The 16,208-nt window shown below is 42.5% G+C and overlaps 1 protein-coding gene across 1 annotated transcript in view; it reads right to left on the reverse strand.

The window, feature by feature from the left end:
* csmd2 (CUB and Sushi multiple domains 2) overlaps positions 1–16,208 on the reverse strand; it is a gene marked incomplete at its 5' end in the record, with an annotated part of 223,670 nt that overhangs the window by 43,862 nt on the left and 163,600 nt on the right. Inside the window, 7 exons of the mRNA XM_071515056.1 lie at positions 3,689–3,877; positions 5,752–5,961; positions 6,330–6,446; positions 8,452–8,521; positions 10,402–10,520; positions 10,731–10,835; positions 11,806–11,902. Of these exons, the coding sequence (XP_071371157.1) occupies positions 3,689–3,877; positions 5,752–5,961; positions 6,330–6,446; positions 8,452–8,521; positions 10,402–10,520; positions 10,731–10,835; positions 11,806–11,902 (907 nt within the window). The remainder of the gene's footprint in view (positions 1–3,688; positions 3,878–5,751; positions 5,962–6,329; positions 6,447–8,451; positions 8,522–10,401; positions 10,521–10,730; positions 10,836–11,805; positions 11,903–16,208) is intronic.

Here is a 16,208-nt window from a genome sequence, read left to right on the forward strand (position 1 = left end):
ATCTGACCACACTGGAACCAACTCAAAACTCTCCCCCCACACATATCTGATGCCCTGAGATGCAAAAAAAGACACACACACACACACTGCACCCACAGCCCCAAATTTGCATGCACAGAAATTGCAACTATATTTCAGATATTCCTCAGGAACTCAGGAGGCTCAGACCAACTTAATGATTATGAAGCCTCTCCTAACATTCCCGCCGGTGCCCTAGGAGAAAACCCATATTCGCCATGGTGGGCCAGTGGGAGCGGGGGAGGGGTGGTAATCACTGCAGTACAGACAACTCAAGAAACCCAGATGGGGCATTCAGCTTAACGGCACCCTGGGATGCCTATGGGTATAGGATCATTCCCATAGCATAGATTGCATGTTTTAGCCCTCTTGTTCTGTGTGTGTGTGTGTGTGTGTGTGTGTGTGTGTGTGTGTGTGTGTGTGATACAGCCGCCTGCATTAGCCCTGAGGTAGAGTGGCCCCTCTGCTGCTGCCTCACCTGTTAAATGAGCTATCGATCAGACCCATTGATTAAACCCTGGACGCTCTATGGAGGTGCACCTCTTGCTGACGCCACTGACTGGCAAGCACAGGCGTATGTGTGTATGAAAGAATGTGTGTGTGTGTGTGCAGGGCTGGGTAGTAACAGAATAGCTGTAACGGCGTTAGATATTCTAAATACAAAAAAAATAATAATAATTTCATGTGCATTCATGTGTGCTAGTTTCATCCGCTCCACAAAGAGCTATCTAACTTGAATGGGACCAAAAATAAATTTCTATTGGTTCTTGTTCGCTTTGCTCCTGCCTCCCTTTCATTCCTTTATGTGACTGGCTGAGTGGCTTGACTGTCTGAAGGTAGACGCTGCAAGTGAGAGAAGCTGTACAGGCAGGCAGTACAGCGTCATGAAACGATGGCAATGCTGGTTCAATTGAAAAGTTAGTGATGTGTAAGAAGAGCAAAGAGCCTGGTCTAGCTGTCTAACTTAAAGCACTACACAGGTAGGAACTGTATTAGCCTTGTTTGATAGGAATAGCACAAGCTTCTAAACTTAACTGTGCTTGTGTTCAGAAGCACCACATAGTCATAGAATATTGTGTTACATTGCAGTTAATGTGATTAAAAAAAGGACATTTTTTTCTGGGGGACCCAATTTCTGTGTCCCCACCACTTCACCTCACAAAATCAAACTTAAGCCCTTGACTTTTAAAGTGAAAGGCAAGAAGCTCAGAAGGCCATGCAGTGGCAGTTGTTCCATATTTTTATAAGATGTGGCACAGAAGGAAATTCATTTTTTTATGCAAACCTGAAATATATTTCCTGAACTTTGTCATTTTTGCATTGTATATAAATCACCACAATGTGGACAAGTGGTTACATAACGTTTAGCTAGTTAGTTACCATAAAACTGAAAATACTATATATATACAGTATATATTGCACTTTCATATGGGTGGACATTATCTAATTTTATAATTTCATATTAGCCAAATCACCAGAAACAGTCTATCTGAATTTAAACATTGTTAGGATTTATATGTAGGCTCTATGCTATTCTATTTCCCATTCACAAAATGGAATGAATACTAATTTCTGCCATCGGGAATTGGATCTAGACGGATCTTGCTTGCTGCCATTGGACACAATGCAGCCAGTGTAGCAGGGTCAATTGGCTTTAAAAGGAGCATTCACTTCACGGCTGAAGACTGATGGCAATACCAGTGTAGTTTGGCCGTATGTGTGACTGTATACATGGGTCAGTGGTGCAGTGCAAGATGTGGGAAAGGGTGAGAAAGAGGGAACAAGAAGGAGGAAATTAGACAGGGTGAAGATAAAGTGGGGAGAGCAGTGGAAACAAACATCAGCGTGCAGAGAAGGGAAGACTGAGTACAGAGCAGACTGCTTTATAGACACGACATGACGGAGGTGAAAGAGTGGGGTGACGCCTTGATAATGTGGAGGCAGGTAGGTGAGTGGAAACGAGGGAACGAGAATCGATCTACTAGTCTCTCACACACCCCGAGGGGAAATCTAGGCAAATACTATGGAGAGAGAGAGAGAGAGAGAGAGAGAGAGAGAGAGAGAGAGAGAGAGAGGGAGGGAGAGAGAGAGGGAGAGAGGGAGGGAGGGAGGGAGAGGGGGAGGGGGGAGAGAGAGAGAGAGAGAGAGAGAGAGAGAGAGAGAGAGAGAGAGAGAGAGAGAGAGAGAGAGGGCAGGGGCTATAGTAAAGGTGTTAAAATGTAATTTGCTTCCTTGTCATATTAGAGTAGGTAGTAGCTGAGAGTATAGAAAAAACATTAATTAAAAAAAAACCAGTGAAGGCTATCCTTCCCAAAATGCAGGCAATGACGCATGTTTTTGTTTGTATGTGTGCATGAAAATAACTGTAATAAAATCTAAGCTGTTAAAGAAAGCAACAGGCATTACGTAATCAATGTTAACTGTGCACATACTACAAGTCCAAAGGATGATTGTCCTTGTGTAAGGAAATTAGGTTTTGACTGACAGGGAACTCCATAGAAGATGTAATGTGAAAGCATTAGGAAAATAGTGGAGAAAAATTATTATTTGCTATTACTTCTGCCTTAAAAAGTAAAGTAAAAATAAAAAAATGGCAGTGAGTCAGTCAGTCAGTCAGTCAGTCAGGTGTGCATTCAGGTGTGTTTATCCCATTAAGACTGAGCTATCTCCCCTCTCTTCATCTCCTGCTGTATCATTTCCTCACACCAGGCCACTGCATTAAAGCCAATTCAATTACACTCACAGTCAGAAGCATCAGGCTGCCTTCTCCTGCTCATTTTGGACGGCGAATACACACACACACACACACGCACACACACACACACACACACACACACAGCGGGACACATTACATGTAGGCATCCGCACTCAGGCACATACACACATAAAAACCACACACACAAACACATCTACACACTAAGACACATTACTGAATGGATATGTGCATGCACGCTCGTACACACACGCACACACACATTCACTCATATGTGCAGGTACATGTGACTCCCTCTTATCATGCTGGCAATGCTCTTTCAGCCTCCAGCTTCACACGAATATTGAAAAATCTACTCCTTAACAAACTTAAATAGCCATGAGAGATAGTAATCCCCTCTATCTCCTGTTCTCTCTTTCTCTCTCTCCTTCTCTCTCTCTCTCTCTCTCTCTCCTCCCATCTATCTTCCTGCTCACCCATTCAGTGTCCACAGTGTCACGGCCGTCACCCCGCGCTGTAATTTTGCCTACCTTATTGAATAATCGACAGCTGGAGCGTGAGAATCTGGGTCAAGGACGAGGCACGGGAAAGAACACCTATTACATTTCTTTTCAGTTTATCCCCTCTTCTTTTTTTTTCTTTTTTCTCCATTTCTCCTTGGCACAGTATTGATTTTCATTGAAGAGCACTTTGCTTCATTAATGGGGAATGATGATTCAGTTTAATTTGCATTATTCATAATAGTTAATCACTACCTCCACAGCTGGCATTTCGCAGTAATGATGTAACAGCTCAGTAAATTCTAAACAGGAAGTGATTTTACGTTCTTTCTTTTGTCTCTGGGTGCACGAGGCAGTAAGGAGAAGAACGCTTCTTTATCTTTGGGATAAAATGTGTTACGTGTGCAAATTAATTGGACAGAGATAAGAAACAAAATCAACAACTCCTATCTCGTACCTTCGCAGCGAGGGAAAGGGTGGTCCCAGTTGCGGGTGGTGCCATGCTCACAGGTGAGGATGGAATGTCCCATTAGCTGATACCCCGGGAGACACTCGAAGGAGATGGACTGGCCCACGTTGAAGCCGGCCCCCACCACCACTCCGTAGCGGAAAGGCTCCGGGTCTGGGCACTCCTGCAGCTCATAGGCTGAGGGAGAGAGAAAAACAAATACATCAACCAAATGAAATCTGTGAAATCAAAGCTAGATAATTTTGTTCCAAACATTTTTTTACTGTATCTACTCTTGACTGTAAAATAGTTCCAATTATGGTTTAGAAATGTGAGTTACATCACCCAAACACATTGCAGAGCATAGTCCTTTTTTTTTTTTTAACAATTACTGCATGTACTTTTGACTGTAAAATAGTTCAGATTATGGTTTAGAAATGTGAGTTGCATCAGCCAAACACATTGCAGAACACAGCCTTAAAACAGGGGTCGGTGCACAAACAGATGTATGAACTGGCCATCACACCAAGAGGCCTGTGTTTGATGACAACAAAGATGACATCAAAGTAGATCAGGGAAGCGACTGTCTCTAAATGCATTCTGGTTCAGTGAACACTGCGGCAGGTACGGACGAGCCACCTGCCGCTCTCAGTTTCCTCATCGCTGCTGGAGACAACCAACTCCGCGGCATGGCTAGCGCTAATTTGTGTGGATGTGTGAATCCTCCACTGCAGCTAGAAACCGCGGCTTCCTTCCCTCTCTATTTTCGTCTCTGATATTCTCTTTCTTTTTGATTTCTCTCTCTGTCCTTTTTCCTCATCCCCCTTCTCTATCCTTCGCTGGCTCTCCTCCTACTCATCCTCCCACTCACTCCTCCTCCTTTCTCCCACCTTCTCTTTCCCTTTCAGCTGCTGAGATGTTCTCGGAGAGAAGTTTTCGCAGCAAAAAAAGAAAAAAAGAAAAAAAGGAAAAAAAAAACTTGCCAGGGGCGGGTTTGACTCGTGCTGGAGGAGTTTGATGCAGTCATCAGAAGTAGTGTGGGTAAATTATTCCCCCACTTTTTTTTCCCCACTGGATACAAAAGCTGAGCACGCAGTGAGCCTTGAAGAGCCGGGATATAAATATGACTAAAGAAATTGATTTCTATGGATCATAGCTTCCCTTTGTAGGAGATAAGTCATGCAAACACTGCAAAAGGGGGGCATTTCCAAATATAATGCTTGATTTATATGCTAATGTACACATAATTATGTAAATGCACAACGCTACCTTTCGATTTGCCGGCTTGTTTGTTGAATCACAAAACACAAACTTTCTGTGCCTGTTGCATTAGTAGACAGGGGGAGTATATGCCTTGCAGCCATGCGTTTATGCAGTGAAGCCTTTCATTGGCACATGGTGGAGAAATATTTTAAGTGATCAACTCTTGTTATATACAGAGATTTATAGATCTTGGGAATTTACTGGCTCTGCAGGTTGATTAGTTTGATACATGGAGTTCTATGGGTAATTCAGTAATGTTATGGGTTTACATGCATACAGGGGCCAACCCACAGTGAAGTGACACTAATAGTTCATAAATGAACTCGCAGACGATAAAAGGAACGGTCCCAGGGATGATGATTTATCATTCTGCTTTGGCGAGTCATGATTCATCCCTATAACCTTCATTCTTACTTTGATTGTGTCAATTCAGGGAAATAGCTTTGCTCATTATAATTACATCCAATGCCCCTCTGCTGAACCAAATGTAATCACTTTGCTTACTGAAAAGCCACATTTCAGCGACAGCAGACAACAAATATAGCTTGAAGTGGCCAGAAAGCTCCAGTCATACTCCACTGAGTACTACAAGGTTGGATCAAGTTTTGCAGAAGAAAAAAACCCACAGAACTGATTAGATATACATATATATACGTACAGTATATATATATTATCCTTACAGTTTGGCTGGTCCGAGCCCAAGGTTATTCCCATGCTTCCAGAAGTTCTTTAATATGCTGATTTACTGCTCCCATCTTTCGAGGAGCGAGGTGCACCCTTTCTTACACTTCCCCTGCTTGGTCTCTTACCCTGGTACTCAAACCTGAAGCCCGGCTTGTTCTGCGAATGGTCGCTATGAAAATAAACTGTGGTCTCATGGGAGGTGGTGAGCAGGGAGGAGGGGACATCTTGGCCACTGAATCGGCCAATCACAGTGCTGGTATCCAGGGGGCCGTTGCGAATCTCCAGGAAGTCATGGTTGGCCTCGGTGGAGAAGTTGAGGAACTGAAGGTGGGCTCCTGGGAAGAGAAGAAATAACGTCACATCTTTTAGATATTTGACCCTGAGGTGTATTATTTGATGGCCTTTACAAGAAAGTGGCGGTGAATGAGAAATGCTCTTCTTCCTCAACAGCTAATGCTGAGGTGCATTTGAGCAATGCACTTAACCTCTGGAGCTACTCAATAGCCATAGATGAAACAGTTGTACTGGGCAGCTCTCAGGTGAGAATGAGTGTAACCGTATGAGTGTGAAGCAGAATAAGAGCAGACTACAACAACACATGCTGTTACTTTGCCATCTAGCCTTTCAAGTTGTACAATTAGAGATCCTTTAGTGTCAAACTGCCAATGAGCAGCATTTTGCAAGAGTCTCTCATGACACTTACCGTAACCAACCGGCAGGTAGATTCTCCAGGTGCAGTCACTGTTGCTAGGGTAGTTGCCAGGGAAACCAGGGCTGAGGATCATGCCCTCCATCTCCTCCCGGATTCCACCACATTGAGCTAGCAGAGGGGCAGACGGAGCGTACCATGAGCATCCAAAAACAGAGGGGCGCTTCATCCAAATAAAGTTAATATTGCTCCAGGAGGCAGCTTTACAAACATAGTTAAATACAGCTCTTCGTTTAATTGGAGAGGGAAAGGGAGAAGAAAAAAAAATCATGAAAAAGAGTGTGTTATAACATAGGTTAGACTAATCTGGGTTTTTGAAGGCCATTACCGACACCAATATTTTTCGAATGAAGCTGCAGATACTGGTCTACAGGTCTACTTGACAGAATCAAAAGCCTCTGAAACAGAATTAAGACCCCCATATGACACTTTTTTTTTTCGGTGGGTTAGCAGCACTTAGAGGTAGGGTGAGGCAAGTTTTATTGCAGACTGACACTGCAATCCCTGAAGCTGCTGAGTAAAACACTCCCACCAGACACACACACCAGAATGATTTCTCTTTCCACACATTTGAAATAAAAATAGCAATAAAAAAAAAAAAAAAAAAAATTTTCACTAGCTGTGGTCAGGGAGAGGCGGACAGCTCTGATTGGCCGATATCTTATTTAATAAAAGGCCAATATTGTCTAAACCTAGTTATCACCCACTATTCAAGTAAATTGTAACCGAAGAAATGCATAGTCTTAGTTTAAATTGACAGACCAGGAGCCAGAAAAAATAGGTCAATTTACCTCTTACAACTATCAAAGGACTCTGGAGCACTTTGCTCTCCACTTGCTATATCAAGGTGGCGAGGCATATATCTCAGTCTGCCACCTTCTCCTCTTTCTCCCTCTCCTTTCATCTTTAACCACTGATGGATTTAAATGTTTCCCTGACTGAAATCCAGGACTAAGACTCAAAAGAGATAGAAAAAAAGGAAAAATAAAATGTATGGAAATACTGAGTAAAAGAGATGAAGGGATCGAGAAAGATGAAAAGAGAGAGGGAGATCCAGATGTCGAAATTAAAAAAAAGGATGAAAGGACGCTGAAACTAAGAGTAAAAGAATTAGCTGAGTCAAGGGAAAAAAAAGAAAGACAGAGGTGCTGAGAAGAAAAAAAAAAGCAAACACAGGGAAGAAGATTAAGAAATAAATGGGACAAACACCCTACATAAGTCAAAGGAGGGAGAAACTACAAAGAGAAAATCAGGGTGCTGTACCATTGTGTTTCTATAAGGAATAAGCGAGGGGTTAAATGTTATCCTGTGCCAGCAGAAAAAGCCTGGGGTAATCAGGAAACTGCTGATGCCTGTAAACGCGATGAATCTCCCCTCGACTTCAACCAATCACGGTCTGAGATGGAACTAATTAGGCAATAGTAGGTCGTTCCAATAAGTGCAACCCGTTTGTCAAGGCGCTCTCACAGAGTCTTGGGGAGGGAGACTCAAGGCGCGCGATGGAGAAGAAGGCGCCTAATGCGGTTTCATGCACTGTGTGGCCTTGAAAGCTGAGCGTAGAGATACTGAATCCATATTAAAAGGTGTACTGGCTCAAAGATGCAGTCATGCACACACACACACACACACACACAAACCCACGCAAAAACACAGAAACACGCGCCGTTGCCTTCTCTCTGGCGAAGCGTAACCTTCGCCGCTTTGTTTACATCCACAGGTTTCTTCATTCTCTGACGGATTCAAGAGCTTGGATACGCCTCGCATATTAAGTGTGTGCGTGTGTGTGTGAAACCCTTTCAGAGCGGTGAAAATGTGTCGTTGTCACCTATGTGGTTATATGGTAATCAAATGCTGCTTGAATTCAAAGGCTGGAGGATGAGGGGGGCGGCGAGCACCGTAAGCCTTTCCACTGGGACCTTGGCCTGAGACGGTTTGTATAATGTGTGGCATAATCAGCTGTCACCGCAGCAGGCCTGTTACCTTGGGCGTGGGTGGCAAGGCGAAGGATCCCCAAAGAAAAAAAGAGGCAGAAAGTAGAGAGGAAAAGGGAGGAGGGAGGGGGAAAGGGAAGGAGAGGGAGGAAAAGAGGGAGGGGGGAGAACGGTCTTTTTTTTACCTATGCAGAGAGGAGGCGGGTAGTTCCATCGTCTGACGGTTCCTGGCATACAGGAGATGTGCGAGTTCCCCTGCAGGGTGTGCGCGCACACACACACACACACACACACACACACACACACACACACACACACACACACACACACACAAAGACAAAAGTGCAAGAAAAAAAGAGAAAAGAACAGGCAATCAATTCATTTGCTCTCCCCATTGTCACTCATCTGTCGCTCCAACTCTTTGAACCTGCTATCTATCTCCACATGGCTTCTCTCTCTGCTGTGCTCTAATGCTAAATCCATCTGAAGTGACAGAGAACAATAGAGCGGCAGCATCACAAGCATATCAAATGATCATACAGAGAGCAAAGCAGAGAGGGGGGGATTACAAGGAACCGCAGATTGATCGGTGTGCTGCTAAAACAAGCATTTTTTTTTTTTTTTTTTTTAAAGCCCTCCAGCCCTCGCAGGCTAATTCTGCGCACAAATTAAAAAAATAGATCTGTGATGTCAGGACATATGATTGGACTGACTCAGTTGACCTTTCTGGAAATGCATGGATATCCGGAGTCGGAGGAATGCTAGCTGCCACTGTACTGAGCCGTAGGAGATTGGAGTTCAAAGCAAACACCAGGACATCTTGTCTGAGAGTGAAGTCATCTCAACTGTGAAAATATGCTCCTTCACTAGTCCCATTGATCGAGTATTGCTACTGCAACGGGTAATGATGACGTCAAATGCCTGTGAGCTGGTGGGATGATTCTGCACTTTTCATTTCCTATTTTCCTTATCTAATTCAAAGCAAAAAATTTTCAACTAAGGTATAACAATAGATTTGTATATACTTGACAGTTTCGTGGATTGCAGCATTACTTTGTTCATGCCCGTCCTTTGGTGCAAAGCACTCAAATGTCAGGTGCAATAAAACATGAATTGATACTCAGTGTTCTCACTTGACCATTTGAAATTCCTGATCACACATTGGAAGTGTCACTCCTCTGAGCACTTAGAACATCATTTGGAGCAGTTTAAAACCTGGTTTACATTTTCATATGATTATTTCCTTCGATAATATGAGCAAAATAAAAAAGGAAAATGCACCCTCATGATGAAAAGAGCCCAGCGCAGTTCATGAAGTGGCATACAGGTAAACTACTGTATTACTGTATTTAAATTTTGAAGGCAAAAACTGACAGATGACACATTAAATGCCACAAAGGGCAACCTTCATAAACTTCCTACCTCAGTAATGTGGGTATTTTGACTTTGGTCAGTAAATGATCATGAATTCTGGAAACTAATCACGTATGCTAGCCTGACCCAGCATTTAAGGTTTCTTTCAGGTTACGCTAGAGGCAAGGGTTAACAAAGTAATGAAATGAAAGATGAGATTATATATGAGACTGCATTACCTGAACTAATGTGCGCTATAGGTTTTCTGAATGCTCAAAATTCTATTCTATTCTATTATCAATTTACTCAACAGCCTCAAATTTAGCTACTCATTGAGTCATCCATCCAGTTGTCAGTTGTCAGTCAACTTGCAAGGTCACAATTAAGATATAAACAGAAAAGCGATTGTGTCATGTTTCAATCTGCCTTGGGAAACATCAAAATGAACAAAGAACTGTAGATGAAATGTCTGGAAACATGCTAGTTCATCCAGTCTACCCCGGCTGGTGTCACATTTTGATTTGTCAACTGCTGTGAAACGTGATCATCGCTCAAGGAGACGACTGAAGAAAAGGAAAGCTGACAGGGACACGGAGTGGTGGAGATGGATTGACAAAGGAAGACGATAAAGGTTTTGGAGAAAAAGTAAGCGAGCCTATACAGTTTCCATTTAACCTGCAGTGCTACACCATGGCCTGAGGGGCGAACCGTGACCCGGGAGTAGATGTTGGAGGGCTTGGGTGCGGGGACTGAACCATATGTGAAGCCAGGGAGGGCGTTACCTGCAGAGTATATCCGGGTTCACACTGGAAAGACACCACGTTGTTCATCTGAAGACGCTCCCCAACCTTGATGCCGTTCATGGGAACCACGGGCTCTGGACAGTTGGTCAGTGACACCGCTGAGAGAATGAAGAACGGATGAAAAGAAAAGAGGAGGGGAGAGGAAATAAAAGACAGCAATGTAAGCATGATAAAGAAAAATAAGCAACAAGGTTAAAAAGATGACATGTCTATGCAAAATTTGACTAAAACACTATTTAATAAAGATATCAGACTCTGGCAGCGATCTTCAGAGAGTTGGTACATGGTATGGACTGTGTTACACTTACTTTTGTACTCCAGTCTGAATCCAGCAGCAGACACGCTGATATCAGAGAAGAAGTGGAGGTAGAGTTGGTTGGAGGTGCTGTTGAGGAGAGCTGGGACTGTGGTGCCTTGGGGAGAAGATTAATAGTGGAGTTTAGCAACGCTATCTCCAGCATAGGTAGAGCATAATTATCTAACTGTATGAGCTGCTGGCAAATAGCCGAAGAAACTTGTTCTTTTTACAAAGTGTGTGCGTGTGTGCTTGTGTGTGCACATGCACAAAAGGTACATGCATGAATCAATGTGTGTAGGTGTATTAGGATATTAGGTTGAACAGATGCAAAATACTGTAACCTATGTACTTGCTTCCTATGAGGGTAAAAGAGCAGAGGCAACTGTTTCTAAAGGTTGTGGGTAGGAGGAACCCAGCTGGTAAAACAAAATACTTCCAAAAAAATATCAGGAAACTCCTTGTTGCAAACACTATCACATGATTTACAGATACCTCCTCCAATTGGTTGTTAAATGTTAATAACACAAATGTGCGCGCCTGGCATTTCCCATCTCTTTACTTCGGGGCACATCTAACATTTACTTTTGGTCCGGTTCCAAGCACAAACACAATGAGAATTCTCTGTTGCTGTGTCCTCACTATGAGGGGAGAAACACAGATACTGTAAACAAATGCTTCACTTCATCTCCACGCAGAGAAGGCTAACCTTTTTAAAAATGCACCAAGATTTTGCCGCGGGGAACTCAGACAGATTGAATTTCTCCCTTGACTATGCCGCCTGCCTTTACATACTTGTAGCTCCACTTAGCATTGTTGCAAAGCCAGATACCTGTGCCAAATGAAGCTTTTGTTAATTATAGTTTTACAAATACGCATTACCTGTCATAGCCTGCTCTTAGGTAATTGATAAGGCAATTAAGTCACCTCCACTATGCTTTTGGCAGCTACAGATAAGTGATTTTTAAAAGCTGCTTGATGTCAAGGGTTGAGGTGCTAATAAACAGAAAAATCGATTAAACACACACACACACACGCACGCGCACACACACACACACACACACACACACACACACACACAGCGATACCTGAGAAGCTGCCCAGCATGGTGTCAGTGTTGTCCCCTCCGTCAAACACCTCGAGCGAGTCCCAGTTCTGCTCTGTGACAAAGCTGATCACCTGGATCTGAGAGAAGAAAGAGATGATCAGAATGAGGAGATGATCGATATTTAAAGGGAGGAAGATGAGGAAAAAGAGGTAAGGGAAAGGAAGATAAATAAATGGAAGAACAGAATGTGAGAAGAGGGATGGGCTGGGATTGGATGAGCAGAATATAGGAAGAATGTGCAAAATATATGGGTAGGTAAATAAAAAATGAGGCTGACGGGTTGAGGATGAAAGAGAGAGAACACTATGAAGAGGAATATGTGAGAAAGAGACACAATGCAGGATTGGGAAAGCAGCATTGGCTAGTATCTACTACCACCTTCCCAACATAAAACATGCTTTGGAGGGTAAAAGATGGTTAGGCAATGATACTGATTGAGGATTTAGATTTCCAATCAGTTAACTCCCTCATTAAAATGTCACTTAGGATTTCAATCCCCACAGGAAACAGCATGGCAAAGGCATCGCTATGTGCAAATAAGTGACACCACAAAAGTGTTTACAATATCAAGCTTTATTATATCAGCTTTATGATATCAAGCTGTATCCCATTCTTCTCTTCTCTACTTTGTTCAGTGGTTTACGGGAACCAAGATGGTTACGGGTGCCTTGAAAGGATCAATTCGCTATTTATCTTTTTTCTGATTACCCTGCTTGAAGTGGATTAAGAGAAAAAAGAATATCAAAACCTCCAAGGATTTCACAAAGGAAGTTCAGAAATCGCAAGGGAATAAAAGACATAATTATCACTCTACAATGTATCTCTCGCCTTCGAGAGGGCTATGAATATACCAGGATATAACCTAAATACATCTCTGAACCACGACATTACTATAGAAGAAGTTAAAATGGCTATAGACAAAGCAAAACTGAATAAGTCATCTGGAATAGAAGGCATCCCAAATGAAGCTTTAAAATCTCCACATCTCTTAGAGGTCCTCTTTTATCTTTTCAAGACATGCTTTGAACATGGTATAATCCCGTCAGTATGGTATAAATCCATCATTAAACCTGTTCCAAAGTCACCAAAAAATGACCCCAGAATACCCCTTAATTATAGGGGCATCAGCCTCCTTAGTACAGCTTACAAATTGTATTCTAATATACTGAACAACAGGCTCACACAATATTTAGAAATGGGGCAGTTTCTGGTCGATGAGCAGAATGGATTTAGAAAGAAACGAGCCTGTATTGATCATATACATTCAGTATGAACTATTATTAGAACTAGAATCGCTAAAGGCAAACCAACTTTTACATGTTTTGTTGATTTTCAAAAGGCGTTTGACTGGGTTAACAGAGACTTGCTTGCCTTTAAACTTATGGAAGTGGGGGTGGATGGTAGATTCTATAAAGCAATCCAGACCTTGTATAGCTGCCCAGTTGCTTGTGTTGAGATCAATGATATGTTTACTGACTGGTTTGACACACCTTTTGGAGTAAAACAAGGTGATATACTTTCTCCAACCCTTTTTGCATTATTTGTGAATGATTTAGCTCTACAGATTAAGGAAGTTAATTTAGGCATATGCTTGGATGATACTAAGTTGGGTATTTTATTATACACGGATTATATAATTTTACTGGCAGAGTCTGAGTCTGACCTACAGAATATGTTAAATGTGGTTAGTTTGTGATGTTGTAAGTGGAGATTAGCTATAAATAAGAGCAAAACACAAATAATGCATTTCAGAAAGAAGGGTATGGAAAGACGTACACAAAGAATTAATTTTGGCTCAGTTGCTTTAGAATATGTTAGTGCATATAAATATTTGGGTTTCCTTCTTGATGAATTTATGACTTATGAGGCTGGAATTGGGTCCCTGGTTGAATCTGCTGGGAGAGCTTTGGGCTCAGTTATTAACAAACTGAAAGTATGTAATGACCTTGGTTATTCTACATATACCCAACTTTATGATGCATGTGTCTCCCCCATACTGAATTATGCTGCAGGGGTGTGGGGCTTAAAAGAATCTAAAACTATAGACTCTATACAGAATAGAGCTATACGATGTTTTCTGGGGGTCCATAGATTTGCTCCGATTCCAGCAATTCAGGGAGATATGGGCTGGGTACCAGGGTCTGTACAACGAAAATGTGAAATGATCCGACTGTGGAACCGTCTAATCAAAATGGCAGAGGGCAGAATAAATAAGAAAGTATTTATGTGGAGCAAATCACACAGTTCTCCATGGGCAAAAGAGCTTCACTCAATTTTTGAGGAGATGGATATGTTGTATATGTACAGAAATAATCTGTGCTGTAATGTTAATTCCATTAAAAATAAGCTCTCACGGAAATTTGAAGAAAAATGGTTTGAAAATGTTCAGTCAAAGCCAAAATTAAGGACATATGTGCATATCAAACAGAATTTTGGCCCTGAATTATATGTTACATCTCGTTTATCTAGAAGCCAAAGATCTTTGGTTGCACAGTTGAGAGCTGGTATTCTTCCTCTGGCCATTGAGGTTGGTCAATTCTGTGTGAGCTGTGTGATTTGGGTGAAGTGGAAAGTGAATCCCATTTTCTTCTGTACTGTACAAATTATGCTGACCTAAGAGAGTTGCTGTTCCATGAACAAAACCCTGAAATATTCTGGTGGGCAGATGAGCAAAAACTGGAATGGCTGTTTAATTTTGATGTGTTTAAGATTGCTAACTTCATCTCAAAAGCCTGGAAAAGAAGGCAAGATAGACTGTTTAATTAAATTTATTTAGATTTCTCAGTAACACATAGTAAGCTTTTGTCAGTGATCTAGGAGTTCTGTCCTACTCAGGGATGGTCTGAAAATCTGAAGGTGAAAGATGCTTTTGTCTCTTTATTTTCTTTCTTTGTTGTGTGATAGTGTATACGCTGTACTCTGGTCCTGGCTTGTTTGAATTTATGGTGTCTTGTAAGCCCATGCGGGCTGGGCATACAATTGTATGCATGACACAATAATAAAAATTTCATTCATTCATTCATTCATTCATTCTCTCTTTATGTTAAATGCACTTTATGTAAGGCATTGTTTTCAAGTGGCTGGCTTTAGATTTGAAAGTTAGGAAACTGTGGGATATTCACAAAAGAATGTTGGATATTCTTCAATGAAAAAAAGACTGTTCAGTTTGCTCGGATCAATACTGTTTGTGCTTCAAACACAATAAACGGTCTGGATAGCATGCTGTGCCATCTATCATTGCTCTCCATCTTTAGCTAAAACTTATCCACCTCTCTTTTCTTCGCCATTCTGTTTGATTCTCTCTCCCTCGTCTGCTCCATCAGTCTACCACCCTTTCTTTGCTCACCATCCTGCCCTCTATCCTTCCTATCTCTCTCTCTCAACCTCCCTTTCCTCCTCCTTCTCTTCGCTCCCACATCCATTCCTCAGCTCTCTCCTCCACCTCTGATGGTTATAGATCGGATACGAGCCAATTAAAGGGGCGGTGGGGGCTCTGGCACGTCCCGGAGAGACGAGGCAGATCACAGATTGATCTTTCATTAGGGGGCCTCGGCAAAATGTGCCGGCAAGGCACCTCGCTCCTTTAAGTTCTATTCTGGATCATGACACTCCAATCTAATGTGTCTCTGCTAGCTGGTGGAAGGAGGAACAAGGGAGCGAAAGGGAAAGAGAGAAAGAAAGAAAGAAAGAAAGAGAGAGAGCGATAAAGAGATATAGATAGAGAGAGAGAGAGAGAGAGAGAGAGAGAGAGAGATGAGGAAGAGGAAGAGAAGGAGGATTCGGGGACAGAGAGTGTAGACACAGAGCCAATGTGACAAACCCTCTTTGGAAATCACTTTACACTTTGTGAGCACAGGCAGTGGAGAGACCCTTGGTGCATTAGGGACTGTGTGTGTGTGTGTGTAGAGGTGGTTTGAAGAACACAAATGCTCTCATAGACCACCGCTGAACTAAACTGCTGTCAGGTATGTATGCATCTGAGTGTCAGCATGTCATGTTGTGAGTGTGAGTGCGTGCGTGCGTGTGTGTGTGTGTGTGTGTGCGCTCTGCTTACAGTCAGCTCTCCCGTTCTCTTAGTCTTGCTCTAAATCACCCCCGGCTATTCCCATGTTAGTGTGTAGGGCAGCATGCTAAGTGCGCCTGTGCGCCAGCTCCTGTGTTTGACCTGCAAGGACAGTGAGCTGAGGTGGAGGAGCTAATAGCTGAGGGACGGCACTAAGGTCATTAGCCACAGTTTGGCTTCTAAGCCCCAAAATTTTCCATCAGGCAGATCCGCAGGGACCTTGCCCCGGGTCCTGGCGGAGCTCCTGCATACATGCATCAGAGAATAAGAATATGCACAATGAATCCATTGCGAAGAATGAAAAGTAAGTATTTGAAGAG

This window comes from Centroberyx affinis, unplaced genomic scaffold, assembly GCF_046629955.1.
Source record: "Centroberyx affinis isolate AG114_WGS23_722 - 3 ecotype Tasmania unplaced genomic scaffold, CSIRO-AGI_Caff_v1 ptg000299l_1, whole genome shotgun sequence".
NCBI lineage: Eukaryota > Metazoa > Chordata > Actinopteri > Beryciformes > Berycidae > Centroberyx > Centroberyx affinis.